At 38.8% G+C, this 21,168-nt stretch overlaps 1 protein-coding gene across 1 annotated transcript in view; it reads right to left on the bottom strand.

Moving 5' to 3' along the window:
• Positions 1–12,294: 12,294 nt before the first annotated feature.
• LOC146594475 (E3 ubiquitin-protein ligase parkin-like) overlaps positions 12,295–21,168 on the bottom strand; it is a 488,318-nt gene continuing 479,444 nt past the window's right edge. The window contains exons 9-10 of the mRNA XM_085307410.1: positions 17,642–17,759; positions 12,295–14,287 (exon numbers count right to left, since the gene is read on the bottom strand). Of these exons, the coding sequence (XP_085163536.1) occupies positions 14,178–14,287; positions 17,642–17,759 (228 nt within the window). The 3' untranslated portion in view covers positions 12,295–14,177. The remainder of the gene's footprint in view (positions 14,288–17,641; positions 17,760–21,168) is intronic.

The raw sequence follows: 21,168 nt of genomic DNA, 5'->3' as shown, positions 1-21,168 counted from the left end.
ATTTTGCTGAAGGCCAAATAAATAGTTAGAGGCRGGACTTAATGTATTTTCCAATGTTCCTGGCTTCCTGTGTGGGCTGACATATTTATAACAAGGTTCCCTCACTTATGTTAAGACTACCTATTTCTGAATGAATCCTGACCAAAGAGCTGCTCCTTTATTGTGAGAATTCAGTAGGCATATGGTACTGCTGTTTATAATGCTGTCAATGCAAGATTTACAATGTCTGTAACTAAGAAGTAGCAATAGGATAAGGTCATACATAAAAGCTTATTTTTCGCTGTCTTACTGAGATAGGGCATAAATGAACTGCACAGGACCTATAGCTACATGGAAAGGTTTAGTATTACTATGTTCACTTTCAGAGTATGGAAGTCTCAGGGTCTCTAGAAACATTGAATTAGATTTTGGAGGAATGGTCTCTGACAAGCCTTTGCTTTCTGCATGGATGATGCCCTAAGGCTACTTACCCAGTGGTACTGACATTTGCTACTAGATTTTCCATAAAGCAGTTTGCTAAAATGTTATGTGTGTATTTGAAACTAATATTAAATATTCTTCCATTTTCTGTCACAATAAAGTGTTTTATTTTTATCATATGAAAAAATAAGAGATGGTTTAATCCTTCCTGCAGAAAGAAGTGAAGACTATATCCATGCTATAGACTAATATATGTTCAAAAAAGCATATACAGAAGACAAAATTGTATCTGTTATGTGATACACCTTCTTAATATTCTACTCAGCATCTGTAGAGCCCAATTTATTTAGTCTCTATTAGATGGTATGCAAAACTATTTCTGAGATAAGTGTTCAAAAGTGCATTAATGACAGGGAAGACAAAATCCTACTTTAAATTTAGGYTTATTCTAAATTTAGGTAAATTCTCAGATACTGCAATAAAGAGTGTAAATAGCTTTTTAAAAATATGTGTCCATTTACTTTTTAAAAAGTTATTATCTGGTAATATACTTTATATTCTGCCAGTCATCATCATACATGAATTCAATAAAAACAAGCAAAACATACTTTAAAAAATCCCCACAAGGTGATAAACTAAATGGGAAAATATAAGGATGTGATTATCTGGTATTATTTCAAACACTGGTACTTATTGATATACAACCATTATAATCCCCTTTTAAAAACTCCTGCTATTTCCTCCTAGGAGATAAATTGGAACCAGCCTCAAATCTGGCAGACCAAAGTCTGGAGTCACTGAAAGCCACCTTTATGTCTTTCCTCTCGTCATTTCTCCCTGAGCCTTAGATACTTTGAGCTATTTAAAGTGAGAAGGTTGATTCTATAATCCCTATATGATTAGACTGCTGCAACAGAAACAATTCTGACTGTAATCAACTGTGACTTGAATGTCCTCCTAGTGCACCAGGAATTGTGCTGCCTGCATCCTAGCGATCTTTATAAATAGCCAAAAACAGGTTGTCTGAAACTGGAGTCATCTCACCAACGTTAGGGATTTAATCAAGGTACCTGAGTTAGGACTGTGGTTGTCCCAAAATTCATCTGGGATACGGATAGACAATTGGTGAAAATGAATCAGATCATTCCTGTAATTTTCACTGCTGATGTATTTTAATTAATGCCAGCCTCATTCTCCCAACAAGTTGGAAACACTGGAAAACACCACAGAGGGTGGAGACAAGGAAGTGCAGGGCAAGACCAGGCTTTGGGGCTAGAATCCAGCAAACCTGCTCTCGGGCTTTCTATGCTGCTTCTTTCAAGTCTAGCTGCTTGCACTCAGAGCAGGAAGTTAATCCATATATCACAGCTAGCTACCTAAGAATTTAGGCAGTTTTTCCTCTCTTTGCTTAATAGTGAAGAACTTCCGATCTCAATTTAAGGTAGAAATTAGTACTGAACTGGGGAATGCTTAATGGTTTGTGTAGCYATCATTTAATAAGACCTGAAGCTGGTTAGCCTCTAGTTACCATCTCTCTGGCTAACTAGACAGTCAGTCAGGTACAGATGCATTACTAGTACTCCTGCTGAGGAAAAAAAAAAAAACCACTCTTATTAAGCATCAAAGCACTTAGGGAGGCCAAGGGAAGAGGCAAAAGAATAAGGTGTGTGAGGGAGAAAGACATTATGAAGTACAGTAATTTAGGGGGGTACCTGTTCACTGGAAATTATACATTATTAGGCATCAGAGAATTCATACCTCAACCAGGATTTCTCTTCTAGGCATTGTCATGCTGTCTATTTTGGGACACACCTACGGTTTCTTCTTCCTGTAGGATTTGTATTGTCTAAAGGGTGAAACTCAGCTTTGCACACTACAGTTAATAAAGCTGTTGAGCACAAGGCACAAATCCATTGAAACCAGCCTTCATTAGTCCTGGTGCTCATGAAATTATGGCTGTTTATAGTCCCATTGCTGATGTRTATTAGGAACCTGAGCACGTCACTCATGTCAGTCAGCTACCGTTCCCAGCTCTTCCCTTGTGTGTTGTGACTGGAAGGAGGCCTTCTGCAGCAAGTTTGTTTTGATGAAAAGAAGACTTACTTCTTCAGGAAATACACAGTTTGAGCAGGCTCACTGTGGATATAACATGATTCCCAACATCGCTTTACAGAATAAATATAGCAAAGTGGATAGAAATAACAAGGCTTCTTGGTCCAAAGGCTTCCAACAGTTCAAAAACTCAGAGACTTCTCTACTAATACCGAGAAYTGAGTAAATACTTTGGATATGCCAGCAGCATAGGGTGCTCCTGAGTAGCGTGGCTAGAGGAGTGCTCGACTGAAGTTTGGGGACTGTGACACAGCAGTAACTGCTCTAGTGTGTCACTAACTGCTCTTCTCTGGAGATATTCAAGACCCACCTGGATGCAACCCTGTCTAACATGCTCTAGGTGACCCTGATGAGCAGGGAGGTTGGACTAGATGATCTCCAGAGCTCCCTTCCAACCTTACCGATTCTATGATTCTATGATCCTATGACAAAGCCAAGTCATAGAAACTGTCCTAAACTCCGTGCAACTCGCACATATCATAAATCATGGAAATCTATACACTTTCTCCAATYTGGGGAAACTCAAAACCACTTTCAAACTTTATTTTTATCTCTTCAGTGTATACAAGGAAAATTAGTTGCCAAAAGACTAAGCTGAGACATACCTCATTCTTACTTTTATGCCAGACTGACATAACTGAACATTGTGTTGTGGAGACCTTAAGATCTCCATGTAAGATCTTMAGCTCAGGGGCTGTGTGTGAAATGAACAGCTGTGTCCGACAGCTATAAGCAAATTAGCCAGGAGCCCTCTCAGGGTGCTGCTGGCTCCAGTGGCTCCCTGGAGCTGGTGTCAAGGGTTGCCAGTGGGACTGGACCAGGGCAGCCCCAGCCATGTGATGGGGGGCTGTTTGGGCCAAAGCTGGGCTAGGTGGGCACCCACATGATGGGATCAGGGCTGGGGCCAGGGGCAGGGACAGGGCTGTGGTGGCACTGGAGCTGGCAGGCATCAAGGGGCAATGACTGATGGCCTCACGCTGAGCTACAATGGGGTTGAGGTTGGAGTGTGGGAGGCTAGGGCATGGGCAGGGACAAGGAGGGCTGGTAGCATCCTCAGCACCCTGACAAGCAGTTTCTGCAGATGTTCAACCACAGACATTTTAATTCAACAGTCTGTCTTCTCTAACCTTTGAATTTTCTTGCTTTGCCTTTAAAGACCAACTTCTAGTGCTATGCTCTATGTGCTGTGGTCCTTGGTGAAACCTCTTTGCCCATTTCAGCTTTCCAGATGATGCCCTGAAGCAGAAGAAATGATTCCTTCTTTAGGCAAGGCAAGCTAAACGTTAGTGTCTTGTTGCAAGTTCTGTGTGCCTCTGTCATTTCCGCTGTACGGATTTGCTGATTTTGATAGCTAAGAGAGAGGATCAGAGACTTTAGAAAATCATAATACTAAAAAAGATGCCTTTGAGTGATAGGCCATCAGTATAGTGACTTTATTTTCTTATTCAAAGTTTCATTGTTGTTTTGTCTTTTAAACATTTGGATCCTTTTTAAGATTGTAATGTTTCTCCATCCACACTGTCAACACCTTGCRCGGTGACATTAGTATTGCAGGAAACTCTTCTCTGTAAAGAAACTGGACCAAAGAGTGGAGTCACAGACATAATCAATAACATTCCCAAAGAGTTTGAACTCCATTTCCGTGTGGACATTCTGAATTTATTCATATTCTGAATTTATTATTTATGTGCAAAACAGTCTTACAATTGAGTTCCACCAATCTGCTCAAATACAGTAGTCTGAGGTCACTGAGGTGCTATTTTGAACAGAATGAACTATAGCTGTGATCTCCAAGAAACCAATTTTACAGGCCAAGGATTGAAAATCCACTGGGAACAAGGACAATCGCACAAGATTACTGAGGTCTAACTCCTGCCCAGAGTGTTACTGGTGCAGTCTGTGTGGACATATCAGAGGCAGCAGTGGACCTACAGATTCATGGGGCTCAGCATGTCGTAAACCTCTCTTCCCACAATCTGGAGATAAAAACATGCTGGATGACTCCTGCTTTAATTTATTCTGCTGTGGCTATACTGTTTAGCCCTATCCTGAGTCAAGTAGTTTAAAGCAAACTCATCTATAGCTACATAAGCTCTCCCAGTGGCAGTATAGATGAACCTGACAATAAAGAACTGAAATATAGTTGGCAAACAAATAATTTACCAGACCAGAGTTACTCAAACTCTTCAAACTTCCAGGTTCACTGAACATAATAGGTTTACGATACTGTAAAGTAGTAAAAAAAAAGCTCTTGTAGCACATGGAAGAAACATTTACAACAGAATACAAACATGCACGAGGGTGATTACCAAAGCACATTCGTATACTTGTTCRCTTTACTGTAACTTGCTTGTATGCCAGGATACACGGTGGTAGCCCATTGACATTGTATAAATACAGATGGTAAGGAAAATAAATAGAAAGAAATTACAGAGACTTGTGATAAATTGGAAGCACAGCATTGGAAACAAGATGAGGAAAGCTCTGGGTGTTGTAGCCCATCATAGGATGATTATGAGTTGCCAGTAGGATGTGTCTCTGAGAAATATGTTGTGATCCTGGCATGGACTAGAAGAGTTTCCAAGTGTTTCCCAGGGAGACATGAATGCTATAGAAGGCAACAGTGAGCCCTGACATGCAGTAGTATGCAAAACTCTGGTCAACCATTGTTGAACAGATAAAGTAAGAATTGAATAACTGATTTTAGCATGATTAGAGAAATAGCTAGCCAAGGTTTTGAACTTGGCTTGTTTAGCCTCATAAAACAAATAGAGTGGAAATATGATTGCTGTCTTCTCCAACCCATCAGGGAAGGAAGAGAGTACAAAACACTCAGAGGAAAAAAAAAACAAATTTAAGCTTACAAACCATAATAACAAAAAATAAATTGTTATAAACTGGCTATTAATATATTTGAGCTAAAAGGTTTCTCATCATTAGTGTCTGGAACCTGGTTCCAGACTAGCCTTGCAATGGAAGTTAATGGCACTAGAAAAAAAAAAATGCTTGTGAGAGTGCTCTGTAAGTTTATGGAAAAGCTTACATGACAGGGTGCCTGTGATAGTGACCTTTCCCCTCCAAGAGCTTAATATCATGAAAGGGAAAAAAACACAGGTGGCTTTCAAGTATCAGGAAAACCTCCTGATAGGGAGAACTTTCTCAGAATGACACTGTCTAGCAAAGGAAGTTGTTGGATCTGAGACAATGACTACATTAATAAGAAAGGCTTCTGGATCTCTCTCTCTCCTTCTGCTAGCAGTTAATAATTGATTGAATAGGCCTGAAAGTTTGGATTTTCTTTGGGAGCAAGCCAGGTAAAGCCCATGGAACACAATGCTGTGGGGACATATATAAAGAGACTTCATAAGATTATCAGGGCCTACTGTTTGCAACAATACAGCGGTCTTCCATAGCTGGCTGAAGGCAATAAAAAAACTTCCATTTTTATCTGGACGCAGCAGCAATGTTTAATAATAAGTATACATTATGTATTTGAGATTTTGGCAGACCTTTTGCACTCTAACACCTATGTATGCATAAACACAAATGGTAGAACAGTGTGAAGTATGTGTTACAGTTTACTGGTAGTCTAACAAAAAAGAGACTTTGAAATGCACTCATTACAAAGGGCTGATGGACTTATTACAAAAAGATTGTTGATTTTTTTCTTTTTCCTGCAAAGGAGCAAAATGATTGACTTAAAGTTCCTTAGGATCAGAATTTTCCAAACCGCTCAGCATCTATTATCATAGAAAAAGTATCAAATACTCTCTTTTCTTTATATGTGTGCTTCCTTTGCTTAAACACAAAACAAAGATCTTTTTTTTCCAAATTGTTCCTGATGGTTTAACAACCTGGCACTTTTGGGGGCTTCTGAGTGGGACCTGAGGTCTTACAAACATCAATTTCCAAATATAGGAGCACCTACAATCTGTATCTCGGCTCACCCAGCTGATGATACAGTTTATGCCTGAGGAGCTGGACTGGCCTAGCCCACACTCATGGTAGGGGTTTACTGAAATGGATCCCCCCTGAAGTAAGAAGGTAGTTATGAGTTTTCTAGAGTGGCAAAGGTCTTTTAAAAAGTGCAATACAATGGCATAAACAAATACATAAATAGATTGCTGCTTTACAACTTATTTTGTGTACCAGACTAGTCTACCAAGCTCATGTATGGTACCAGATAGTTTGTAGTATGGTTGTGCTGGACCAGCAAGAAAAGTAGGCTTTCTGTTGTGTAGACTTGACTTTATATTTTTATTTATTCAACTCTATCCCAAAGTTTACACAAAAATCAGGACTAAAACTGAAATGTCACTGATTGTCTCTAACTATATGCACTGTAAATGACACATAAGAAGAGATTACTAGTACAGGAGAAGATATCTTACCATGGAAAAGCTTATTGCTAGTTTTGTTTTAAAGCTTGTATTAAGTCTTTGTAAAATCCTAATGAATTTACATAGCTAGGGATAGCTATGATCTCTATACCTCTAAAATGCAGTAAGGACCTGAGTGATTGTGATTCAGCTAATATTTATCTTCATATTCACTAAGCGAAGCCTGACATTAACATTTTGACATACTCTTAAATTCAGTTAGATCATGCTAAAACTTACAAACTCAGATCAGAATTGAGCTCAGCTTCATTATTTCACTAATTTTAATGTAAAAAACAGTCATTTTGTCTTTGAGAAAAAAGATCTTTTTTTTTTTTTTTTAAAAAAAACCAGATCTGTCATTTGTAGCAGCTCTTTGCACATGAGAAATGTCATTATAGCTAAGTGGGGTTGTTTGTTTTTTTTTGTTTTCGTTATCTCAATCAACTTTGGAACACACAAAGTTCTGCCACTGTTGAAGAATTCAAAACCCTTTTACCATGTTGTGATTGCTTTAGCTTCAATCAGAGAAGTGCAGTGCTTTCCAGATTTAACTTCCAGGCATAAACAAATTCAATTGGCTGAACCTATTCAGTAGTGTTTAGCATCCATTTCAAGAAAAAAATGTTGATATTGGCCCCCAAATAAGAAGTGTCTGAAWGCTACTTCATTTTGTTGATTGCTGCTTTTCGTTTTAATGATCTTTTGATCATTACTTGAGGTCCTTATCCAGCTAGTTTTTGGCTTGGTAAGCAGAAAAGGAAGTCGGMAGTCTATAAAGATTACTGTTTAGGATGTAGACAATATAATCATGTACCAAGTGAGATGACTATCCAATGTATTGCTTCAGTTGTGCTTAAACTAAAACTTTTTAAAACTCTRGAATGGCATTTAGTTTGCACTAAAATGAGATAGAGAGGGTGGACATGAATGTGTTTTGCAGATGAAATATTTAACTAACAAAAGAAAAATGGAATATAAAATTCTCTCAGAGATTGCCTAAGTACTGGTAAAAGGCAAGCTAAATGGTGTTTGCAGAGTCTCTAATTTAGCCTTCTCCCACTGAAGTCAGTTCTAAAATTCCCAGTCATTTCCAGGGATATCAGGTTAGGTCACAATTTTTTACGCCACKGAAAATCCTACCTTTTCTTTTCTCTGGGTGCCTAATGTCATACTGATGATCTCTGGAACTCAGACTTAAGACTTGCATCCCACTTCCCTGTGCTCCCTGCCATCACTSTGCTGGCATGCAGATGCTGTCCACCTTGGTGCCATCACAGATTTGACCAGAGAGGAAAGGCAGTGGTGACAGAAGGCTGGTGTKCAATTGAACCATTGCTTGTGTGCAGTCTGTATGCAGCCTCTGGGCTGATTTCCCTGAATATTCTGCCTAAAAGGCAGATAGTGGCACTTTCCTGCCTGCAAGGATTACGTGGAGTCCTCGAGCTTTTGAGGGATAAAAGCCAAAAAATAATGTATATTGTTGCATGTTTTATCTGATGGCATAGAACCATTTCTCCATTACTCAGAAAAAAAAAAACACAGAACTCTATGATAAGAAAAAATGAAAATCAAAGAAAAAGCACTATTAATAATAATGAAGGAAAATTAAATGGCATATTGTCCAACAGAAAGTATGGCAAGAACTCCTGTGCTCTTCATGATACAAAGTGGAGAGGGAGGCCAAGAAAGAGAAGTCACCACTTGTTTTTTTTTTTGTTGAGGAAAAAATAATAATTCTTTCTACTGTGATGTGAATCAGAAAAGCTATATATTACTTGCTCACAGAGGATAAACACTTAGGGCCACAGAAGTGTAAAGGAAAGAGGAGTCCCCCCCAGTACATGCCATTTTTCCAACATTGTAGGTATACTCAGGTCAGTGGGCCTGCTGTGCTCTCCTACTGAAACTTTAAATGGCTGCTGAGCAGAGTGGAGGCTGCGTGGGCCACGAGCAGGTAAGGTGAGACATATCACAGGAAGTGAAAGACATGATATAGGCAAAAAATCAGCCAAGAGTAGCAGAGACTGTATCAGTGATGGTATGTTCTTATTTAATTGTAGACAAAACATGTCCTTAGTTTATATGCTGTATAAAATACTGAAGTGGAGATGTGTGTTCCCATCCAGCCTGATGATCGCAGGACCCTCCAGCCCCAGCCCTCTCACCAACCACCTGCTTTGCCCCATAGCGCTGTTGGCTGAGAACTGGAAAAACAGATGGGTATTTGCAAACAGAATCCAAAGAGGGCTCCAGGCCAAAGGGATAGGGGAAGAAAAGGTAATTTAATTTTTTTCTCTGTGCACATACTTACACAGAAAATAAGGGACTATTCGGTGTGTGTACCGTGGTATTTCCTAGAGCCCCAAGTTCCACACTGCTAGAGTGTCAACTAATCCAGATGAAGATGATCCGTAGTTGGAAATCAGTAGATGATACAAGGAGAAGCACATGGGCAAACACATACACAAATAAACATAATAGGAGTTGGCAGATAAATGTGTTAAAAAGTGAGAGATGTGTTTTTCTAAATTGACTAAACAGTGATAGGAACATTTCCTTACAAACTATAATCAAATCAGATAAAACATAAGGTAGTCAGTACACTTGTTTTTGCTGGATCGCTGTCAATAGTGTGTTGTCAGATGCATCTAGGCAAAGTTCCCAAAGGGATCTCGGGACCATTAAACATGGAGTTTCTTTATTCTGGCAGCCTTGGTCCCGTGCTGTTTTTCCAGGCTTATCTGTTGCTTGGGGGAGATCTGAAGGAAGCACGATAATTTTACTGCCAGGGAACAAAATCTGCTTGTTAAAGAGCTATAGTGCAGTTCTGCATTTCTCTGTAGGGTTTTTCTAGATTCGCCATCACCATACTAGCCGAATATTGAATCAGGTAAATTAAGTCAAAACGGGGTTAATCAGTCTTCATAGCTGACAGGACCTTTTATCCTTCCTATCTTTCTGCTGAGCTCCCTACATCCAGGGATTATATGCCAAATGGTTTGAGCAGCACAGTAAACAAAAGAAAAATATCAATTGCTGTTGTTGCCTCAAAGCTTGAGAAAGCCTGGCACAAAGTGCCAAACCCTCCTGGTCTTTCAGAGCAGAGGCAGCTTTTGGAATATGGCCCCTTACCTGTAAGTGCCTCAGGATCCCTTCTGCAAATGTAAATTTTACTTCATTTTGCATAAGACATACGTAAGCAAGACGCATTGTTGCCATTCTGCTTTGCACTATTAATGGTATCTTACTGCTCATATGCAAAAAGTAAGCTTGCTGTCCTGTGAAAATGTGACTTCTTGTTCCTTGTACTGGCATAATGTTTTTTCTGAAGTGCAATTTAGTGAATTGTTCTTCCAGTTTAGGTTTTAAAATGAAATTATTTCGATTGCCATTTGAGACAAGATAAGGGCAGACTTATAAATTATATTTTAGTCAAAGTCATGATATCCAAATTAATATTTATSTTAAACTTTGAGATAAGCTTTGTTCTTAGGGAGTCAAGCTGTTATRTATTTTCTTCTTAATCTACTTGGTATTGAGATTTCACTGCCAGCTGGAATTAAATATTAGAGATTTTCTTCGTTGCTGTAGAGTTGAATTATTATAGAGATTATTATTATTGAATATTTCAGCATATATTTTGTACTTAATCCATTTAACACACACTAAATGGAGCTCAGATTGCAGTACCAAGAGCAAGTCTCTAATTGTTTAATATGAAAGATGAAGAGGACTTGAGGTAAAGAGAAGTGAATTAACAAAAGCAAACCTATATGTTTAATAGGTACATCCTTTTTTTGCTTTGTATCATTGTGATAAATCATCCTGTTTGAAAATACAGAATACATAGTTAAATTTTAATATTTCTAGAAGAAGAAAGCATTTTAAGCATATATTTTTGAGAATGAATATTGCTGGTGGAAAGCATAACCCACAAATGCTAGAAACCTCTGCATCTGTTTATGCCATCAGGTTATTTTGTCTGTTTTGTGCTTGCATCCTGTTTCCTTTAATTACTGCCGTAGCTGCCAGGAGTATTTCCGGAGACATGGGTGTGGAAACAGAGGCGGCATTGCAAAGGCTGGCTTCATGAAAGCTAGCAAACAATGTCAGTGTCCAAGTTTTAAAAACTGAAAACCCTTTATCTCCACACCAATGACAGAGCCGGAGGTCTAGGTGAGCTCTGCAATCCTGCTTGTATTATCGGGAACTGCACCCCATTTTTGGCAGACACATTACCACCGCACCTCTGGGCATGACTGACTTGTGCTTAAAAGTAACCTTGTAAAGTAACCTCCTTATAAACCTGAAGCAGGTCTCTGTGCATGCTTCTGAGGCTATCAAACCAACCGAGGGCTAAGGGGAGATGGCTAAAGTTGAGTGACACAAAGTCCATTCTGAAAGTACAGAGCTGAAATAAAAGCAGCGGTCTGCATAGACATTGAAGACTTGGTTTGCTCTCTTCTGTTTTGTTTCAAATTACAAAGATCTCATTTCAATGAGATTTTTGTTTAATTTTGCTTTAGATTTTCTTTATTAAGTTATTTTCTATGCAGAAAAAAATCAGTGGAGGAAATTTTAGGCCCAATTCACGCTGTGCAATTCTAATATTCTAACAGTGTTAACGTTAAAAAATTAATCCTAATTTATCATAACTTTAAAATTGTGGAAACAATGAAAAGCAATCTTGCTGTAAATAGGAATCAACCTACACCATCTCAAGCTTTGTGGGCATGTGTGTGCGTTTGTGTGTATACAGATTCATGTGTATTAATATAGAGGAGATCAGGACATGTTCTGTTAAAAATTGCAGGATCCAAGTATTATTTATTTATGTCTGTGATCACAGGATGTAATCCAGTTCTGTTAAAAATTGCAGGATCCAAGTATTATTTATTTTATGTGCGTGATCACAGGACGTAATCCAGGAATGCTGCGTGGTGTGCAGCAACCCTGTGTGACCAGGGCCTATAAAGTCAGTCCCTAAAAGTGAATAATCTTGACTCAGTCCTGGAACTCCCTTTTTTATTCTCCTTTCCTGCCATTGCTCATGTCTTAGATGAATGTTCATAAACCCAACCTCTGACAAGTTCTTCCCAAGAAAGAGATGTTTATTTTAGCCTGTGACTCATGCCCTGCCATGSCTGGCCCAGGACAGAGAAAAATGCAGGAGATGATCCATAGCTGTTGACTTCAATGGGCCTTGATCCAGAGGTATAAATTACGTGTTTCTATGCGACAATTGAAACACTAACTTGTGAAGACTAGCCCTAACTCAGTGAAACCTGCCTTACATCCAAGTTTTTCTCCTTTTGTAAGAAAGATGCTAAGCAAAAATRGAAAGAGATTCAGACTTTATTTGTTCCAAATGTTTGTGGATATCAAATATTGTGATGAGCTCCCATATCACAGAGTTTAAAAGGAAAATATGCATTATGATTGCATGCCATGCAAATTAAAAAATAGACACAAGTGCAGGAAGGAAATCAAATCATGAAATAATCAGAACTCACAGTAAAATAGCTCCATTGAGATAATGTACTTAAATGAGATATATTGCATTTTTTATTGCACCYCTACATTTTAATGTAGCTACTTCTGCATATATTTTAGTTCACTGGTGCCAAAAGGAAAATGGCCATTAAGAATGGGCCATAGTCTTGTCTTTGCTACTTCCTCTCTTTCCCACTGCATTTTCTTAGATTATCTGCATTTCATTTTATTATTCAATCTCTTGTTTTGGGTACCTCACTTCTTCATCTTGCCATTTCCTCAGACTTTTTATGCAACTTCTAGCCATGATAGATGAATACTCTGCTGCTTTTAACATGTGGGCATTTTTGTAGTGAGCCTGGGATTTCTTTATCTGTCAAGCTTCTCATCTCTRTGCTGACTGACACAGGGCACAGTAATATTTTCAGAAATCTACAGTCAGGCGATACAAAATATTAATTCAGACTAGATGCAAGCAGTCCATGGCCTTTAAATTATGTTCTTCTAATGATTTCAATCAAAGGGCCGGATTCTTAGTTGGGAATCTGAGGCAGTCAAGGAAATACCTCAGCCAGGGTGCCCAACATCTTTGCACTTGCTTGCATTGTATTCAAATGAAAAAAGACAGAAATAAAGCATGAATTTTTGACTATTTATTGTACCTTTTTTCTCCAAAATCAAGTTGTGCAAATCATTACATGTTGCATTGATGTGGACAGTACCTGTTTCATTTTAGAGTAAGATGACAATGTAAATCCCATGAAACAGTAAGATTATTCAGGCTTGGAAATGATATTGAGCTTTGTCTTACTATATTAACTTTGTAAAATTAAAGAATCCCCTGCCCCATGTTGTCTGAGCTACAAATATATTTTTCAGGAATATATCCATATTCTAATTCAATTTCTGAGAATGATGATGGAGAAAATAACCCCTGAGAAGTCTCCTCCTCCCTCGTCTTGCTATGTCCAAAGCTTTGCTGTAAGTGCAGGAAAGATGAAGCCCTGTGAGTCTAGCTTGCAGAATACTTAGTCAGCCCCAGTTACTAAGGCAAGAACATTCACAGTTAAAGCTGAAGCTGCATCCTTAACTAATCTTGCAATAGTAATGTAGTTTGTAATCAGTATGGAAGAAGATTTCATGTCATGTTACAAATACATAAACAAAAATACAGCATTAAGCTAGATGTTTCTATGACAATTTGGTTTAAAAGCAAGAGCCCTTCAGAAAGCCTGTTGGGAAGGAACCCTGAGAAACCACTGAAGAACGACAGTCTTCCCTCTGCAAAAAAATTGTTAAGAAATAATGTTAATGCAGAGAACCTCCTTTCCCCTGTCCCCTTTGACACACAAACACACACACACACACACACACACACACACACACGTAGGCTTCTCTGTCTTGTAAGAGTTATGAATTGCTGACTATAAATGTCAGCCAAATTTCCTCATGGTAGCACTGTGTTGTCTGTACTGAGGGAACACACAAGTACAGGATGGTGAAATTTAACCCTCTTTGTGTCACAATGAGGAAATCTGGTGATAAAAACAATTACTCTTTTTACTTAGTGGATGTAAAACTCCTGAAATGACTTCAATGTGATTTTGGTATGACTTCATAAGCAAGAAAGCAAAACCAAACAAACTGGGGCCAAGTTCTGAACTCCTTGTCCCTGAAACCAGTGGGAGCTTTGTTTAAGAAACAATTTGACCCTGATAAGAGCAAACTGTAGCAGCTAAGACGCCAGCTGGCGTTGGTGCCACAGAGCTGTTAGTCAAACCAGTGATCTCCCATGCAGGTTCTGTTCCACTCCAGGCCACAGTTCCAGCACCACTCGAACCTGCAYTGAGGGCGAGGACATTTCATGTGCATGCAGCCACCTGCAAGATAGAAATAGAATGGCTTTGGTACTTGGAAAATACTTTAAAGAGATGTCAACCAACTATTGACTTTTTAAATTGACTTCTTAGGTGTTCATTTATTAGTCAAGAAGAATATTTAATAAATGAGAATAACAAGACTGAAGAATACTTTTTTCCTGGGCTTTATAAAACCTATTACTCCCTCTTTTATTTGGTTATAAACTGCTGGTCTCACTTGAGGTACTGCATGAGTAGCAACTGCACTTCAGTCTGACCTTTGAAGAGACTGTGGTAGAGACGGGGAATAGGGATGACAGTCTGTGGCATCTCAAAGCAATTGTGTAGATAGCTGTTCAAGGATAGTCTCCACTAATCTAGCTGTGAGCCAGAAGTTGCTCAAAATTCAATTCTTTTTTTTTGAATTTGGATTGAAAAGCTGAGAGATTTGCAAACAGAATTAATCAAGATGCACAGATTTTAATGGCTGACTTCTGATTACATCAAAATGATACTAGAAATATAAGTTTCCTTGACCTTCTTTATATCTAAAGCAGCTTTTTGATCACATCRTTTCCTCTGTGTTGTTTCTTACTTTCTTACACTAGAAAAGCAGCTTTAATCTATCTGCTCACAGCCYTCATCAAATGTTTATTTTGTAATATATAAAACATTAATATTGTCAATGATCATTACAGAGATTTACTTCAAATGGGAATTATGTTGCTTACCACACAAAGAAAGCTTTTGTATAATTCAAACTGAAATAAAGCCACACTGTATGAAGAAATGCTGATAATTCTTCCTCTGTGAGAGTTGTAAATACCTTGTCCAAATGGTGATAGGATGTACAAGGCTCATGTATTCCCTACTATATCACATGTTACCCTTCTYCAGAATGACCCTCTGAAGGTAAAAAGGACAGGAGACAAAAGAAGTGATTCTAGTTGAATAACTAAGGTATAGCAAAAGATTTCTCAATATAGACTGAAGACAATCTAACTCTAGATTAGACTGAACTGTTCTACTTGATGATTCCCTCCAGCACGCCTTCTGTAAGCGTCATTTTTCTAGAGCACTTGTATATCTGTCCTGATCGATTCTGGACTGGTAAAGGAACCGAGGCCTTCACAGCAGCCAGGCTCACTGAATGTTGCATTTCCTAGGAAGTTTGATAGTTTGACTTCTGAAGGACATTTACCATTTTTGTTCCTAGCTGCTCAACAGTTTTCAGTAGCCAGTAGGGATAATTTTAATTTGTAATTGGTGGTTTGAACAGTTATTACGGATATAGTGTAGCAAAATCTGAGAAAGCTCTGTATGCCAAGCAGAGTTCCAGCACAGGTAAAACTTGCTGAGGAATACAAATAAAATAAATGCTGCTGAGAAGACATTTCTTTTTTAATGTCATTTTTTTTCAATGGATATATGTTTTGATAGAATATAGTAAACAAAGATGTTTTGTTAAAAGGCATGTTAACTATCCTTTTATCTTTTGACTCAGTGGAATTTGCTATCATAAATGTATGGCTATTGTTACACAGGGAACAGTAGGCTGCAGGCAGTTTACAAAGGCCAGTCTGGGAGCTGGAATGTGCAGTACCCATTATCAAAAAAAGCAAGCACAGCGTACTTTAAGCTTCATGCCTTAATTCACAGAATCACAGAAATGCTGATGCTGGAAGGGACCTCTGGAGATCGTCTAGCCCAGCCCCCCTGCTCAGGAAGGGTCACCTAGAGCAGACTTCCCAGGACCATGTCCAATCAGTTTCTGAATACTGCCAAGGATGGAGACTCTACAGCCTCCCTGGGCAACCTGGTCCAGTGTTCAACCACCCTCACAGTAAAAAAAGTTTTTTCTCATGTTTAAATTAAATTATTTGTGTTTCATGCCCTTTGCTTCCTGTCCTTCYCCCAAGAAGACTCTAGCTTTGTCTTTACTCCCTGCCATCAGATATTTATAAACATTAACAAAATTGCCCTGAGCCTTCTCTTCTCCAGGCTGAACAGTCCCAGCTCTCTCTGTCTCTCCTTGTATGAGAGATGCTACAGTCCCTTAACCATCTTGGTGTCAGCTAGGGATGTCCATGTGACAGCTTTCTATAAATTAACAATAGAGATTCTGTGGCACAGGGTAAGAGAAAGAAAAGGTCCCTGCACTGTTTCCAGCCTGACTAGAAGCTTTTCTATTTGGCTAGGCACAGACTTTATATATAAACCTTTGCAATTACTGTCTATTTCTAATCCAGTTCAAACTTCTGGTTTGCCAATCTATTTTATAAGTCTGTAAATAATTTCTTTCTCACCTACCCCTCTGTTCTCTCCTGCTGCCCACCTTGCTCTACACACTCTGCCAAATCTTGTCGCACCCTCCCACTCTTGAATTCCTGCTTTCATAACTTCTGCTTCTTGTACTTGAAGAAATCTCCCACTTTCCATCTGCCAACTGTCTTCTTTTCTTTCTCCAAACACCAGATTTCAGGATTTTGTCCTATTTAATAATATATCCATAGTTTCCTTGCCTGAAGTGGTTTTTCCTTATGGTTTACAGAAGTTCTTGTCTGGCATTTTTTAAAATCCCATTTGAATCATTGATGCCAAGTAACTGAGAAGCACCCTCTATACTTACTATTCATATCATACATAATTTATTTAGGTAATCATTTTAAGACAGTTTGGTTAGTTCATGTTAATACAGTTAAATCTTGGAAAAACAAGTACCTATATGGTACCGCCCATTTGCTATTCCTATTCCCCATTCTAATGACCTCAGAGCCAGTAGATTACTTTTCTTCGCATGTGTTAAGTATTGATTAGTGCAACCAGTTTCTCAGGACTCATATTTCTTTCCTCTGACTTGCTCTTTAACTGTAGGCATTTCACTAGGGTGAGATTAATTTCATCGAACTTCAGGAATATATCATATAGTCATCTACATCAGGACTTATTCTTCCACACCTCAGTTTCAGGTGCGATTCCTTTGGCCTGCTTTAGATACATGCTGTATTTTAGCATGATACAAGTTTTGCTCTACAAATTTCTATTTTTTCCATTGACAATGGAAGTTGTCTAGACAACTAGGTGAACATTCAGTCATATGAATAATTTTGACACTCAGGGCTTCTCTGTGCCTTATTTTCCCTGTTTATAAAACAGCTGAGTKTTTTGTGAGACTTAATTAGTGGCTTTAGAACTAAGTAGTTTAGATTTAGTGATTACTGAGTAATTCAGATATAGTGGTAGAGGAAAGTATCTAGCTCTGTGTGCTCTCTCTCTTTTCACAGGTCCATAATCATATGCATGCATAGTCATATATTTATATGCTAAGATTAATTTTAAAAGACAAGCAATAACTGGTAACTCTAATAATTTTACCATTCTTTTCTACTGGAATATGGCAGCTGGGGCATGGTTTGGTTGTTTTCTTGATTGTTTCTCTAGATGCCTCTTCCCATCGGGCTCGCACAGCTGCATGTTCATCAACCACATATCTCTGCAAAAAGAGAGAAAAAAAATTGTCGGCACAGTACTGAAAGGCTGTGCTAGGACACAGTGTCTAACCAAAAGCAATAATTATTTACCCATGAGAAACAGACAGGAGGGGCTACAAGGCCCATTAGGGTGGATTTTGTGTTTTGAAACAGGAATTCTGCAGCTCTCACAAATGAATTTTCTGCCGGTGTGCATGCTGCGCATGTTGGGCTAGGCGCCAAGCTCGGCCTCAAGGCACGGGGCTGCAGGGTGCCCAGGGAGTGTGTGCCATGACGAAGTCCCTCATGCAGCCCGCTACAGCTCAGGCTGTGTGCTCTGCCCTGCTCCCTGCCCTGCTCCCTTTCTCCAGGCAAAGCAAGAGGACACATCAAGCTGTGCTGCAAATGTGCAAAGACAGGTAAAGAAAGCAAAAGGCAAGGCGAAGCAGGAGTCAGATGAACTCCTCTGGGGTGTGACATCTTAGACCCTAGTCTCAGAGTTTAATTGCTTCTTGCAAGAAAGGCAGAAACACCAATAAAATACAACACTTATAGTGCAGAATGGTGACATCTCTAGAAGGAAAATGTTTTTCATAATAAAGCATATTTCTTTGTTTCTGAGGTCAGATTTCATTCAAACATAAACCTGCATGGACTTCTGAGGCTTTGTAAGGCACAGAGAAGAAACATAGAAACTCTAGAAGAGAAGTAAAAAGAAACTGGCAAACAATGAAAACAACTGTCTGCCCAGATAGAACAATACTAGCAGAAAAAGTCATTGTGAATCACAGAAGCACAGAATGGCTGATGCTGGAAGGGACCTCTGGAGATCATCTAGTCCAACCTGCCTGCTCAGCAGGGTCACCTAGAGCATGGTAGACAGGGTTGCATCCAGTTGAGCCTTGAGGATCTCCAGAGAAGGAGACTCCACAACCTCTCTGGGCAACCTGTTCCACTGCTCTGAAAGAAGAGTGTTTTAAAGGGACTTTGGGGTTTGCCCTATTTATGACTGGGCCAAAATTACATAATCTACACAGATGTCCTACTTGGAAATTTCCTACTTAAAATAATACAAGGACAAAAGAGATGGCAGTGCCTTGAGTAATTTCTATCACACAAGGTTGGAAACTATGTGGATAGTAGCTATATACAATGTATTTAGGTACCAGCCTTGAAGTCCTGCTCTATCTGTTTGTACTGTGGCTTTTTTGGAATGTGTGGGAACATTATGAATTTAAACTAAAGCATATCATCTGTAAAAATTCCTGCAGCCTCTTTGTGTTTACACATTCTAAATACTTGTTCATTGTTCTATGGAAAAACTTTTTATATTTATTTACATGGACTTTTAAGATATATTTATTTGTAACAAGACAGCAAAAGGAAATCGGCACAACTTTGCAACAAAGAACAGAACTTTCACTCCTATTGATTTCTCCTCAGCTACTACAAAGCTTGTGACCTGTTGTGCTGTCAGTGCATGAGACCTAGATTTTATTCCTTGGCTGAAGTCACCAGAGTTAGGATGGAATAACACAGAGCAACATCTTGTGAAATTCATTTCTAGCTCATCTAAAGGCCATTGTGACAAGCACCTTGAAAAAATCAAGCCATTTTTAATCAGGAAGTCTCTAAAATATGTTTATGCTATTATTCTTTTATTTTACTGCCTAAATTAGTTTCCTCAGCCTGTTAACTCCTTTTGCTAGTCCTCACTTAGTATTCTGCAGTTTACAACACTTTTGATATAGAGGTGACAAAAGTGAACAGTCTTCTCAGCTCCATCCCTGCCTCAGTCTCAAACCTGACTTTTAAGAAAGCCTAGCAGCATGCGAACAGCAAAGGAGAATTCTAGGACCACTGCAGGATGCCGAGCGATCTCCTCTCATGTACAGCAGTACTGTCTAAAATAACCTCTACAGAACAGTATGTTAGCAAGTTCTTGGAAATAAGAAAAGCTACTCAGGCTAATAGCAAAGAACCTGATCTTGCAGAACTATTGATCTTGGAACATCTTGACCTTTAAAGAAGAATGACTTCAGGGACCAAGCAATCTGAACTAACCCAAAGAGGCCTGAAGACAAGGTRAAGAGAATGGGGAATGCTAGACCTGTGCCTCAGTTTGCCGAGTGACAGAAGGAAGATGATCTTCATTTCACTTGACTGTAATGGGAATTAATCACTTAATGTCAGTAAAGATGATTCAAGATAAAAATTTTCAGAATAATGTATCCACAAGAAGACCGGATATACTTTTAATTTTTGTATTTAGTCCAGAAGAGCTTCACAGTGGCTGTGTTTTTCCCTAATAAACCAAATSCAAACYGTATGATTCAATACTTGGAAACATAGTTTTTCCACACCTTCATCTATTTGTTGTGCACTAATAGCAATCGCATGCCAAATTGCTAATTTCATTTGTGTAAAGATATTTGATCTTAGTTTTGAAAACAAATACAAGCTTGGGAGAACTTAGAAATCATTAAAATAAACAAGTGTAAACCACACGTATCCAAGTCACTGAGGAAGAACAAATTGATGAAAACAGCAGAGTGCATTATCATATTAATGTTTTCCATTGCAAGATTTCCATCATGAAATAGATGCAGCAGTGTGATAATTTTCAGGCAATTAAAGCTGAAACTTCCTTTCTATGCCCAGTCTCTTGCTGAATGCAGAGTTAAAAACTTTCTGCTGCAGAAAACAAATACAGAGAAATGGTACAGTGACCTGAGTCCTTCTGATTCAGCAGGTAAATCATACCATACTGATCAGTCTCAGGTGTTCATGTGCTTTATGTAGTTCTCCAGGTACAATGACTACAAGCTCGCATRTATTTTATCTTCATATTTTCCCCRAGTGATAAGGAAGGTTGCATGACARTGCGAACTTCTCAGAAACATTGAGGACTGCCTCCATATTCTTCCCTACACAGCATAGATGAGAATAAGAAGCATTTTTAACTATGGTAGGATGTGTTACCTAGTATTTAGGACTAAAAGTGGGATATGAACTGAGGGAACTCAACTTCCTAAAACAATAGTTGAAGGAAAACAAAACATTTCATGCTGTCAGAGTCATATTTCAGGCTTTTCTCTTCCTGCCCCTTTTTAAGCTGCTACATGATATCATCAAGCTAGAGACAGAATCCACTGCTTTGCTATTATCTTTGTCAATGTTCTGATCACTATCTATCTTGTGCTTTAAGAATAATGCGGAATGTCACTATAACATGATGAAGAGGGACTTTGATTATTGTAACACTGTGATTTGTGTCTGCTAGAGCTCCTGGGAATTGCTTCTTACATTCACAAAACCATCTGGAGGATTTTTGGACAGTCATGAATAAGAGTTACTCCATGCTAAGAAACATGGCTGTTGGACCCCTCTTCTCCTTCCTTCCTCCTCCAAAAGAATATTTTAMGGGAAGAT

This window comes from Rhea americana, unplaced genomic scaffold (genome assembly GCF_003343005.1).
Source record: "Rhea americana isolate MKP2758 unplaced genomic scaffold, rheAme1 scaffold_258, whole genome shotgun sequence".
NCBI lineage: Eukaryota > Metazoa > Chordata > Aves > Rheiformes > Rheidae > Rhea > Rhea americana.
The sequence above is the reverse complement of the archived record's forward strand: the minus strand, read 5'-3'. Positions and strand labels throughout refer to the sequence as shown.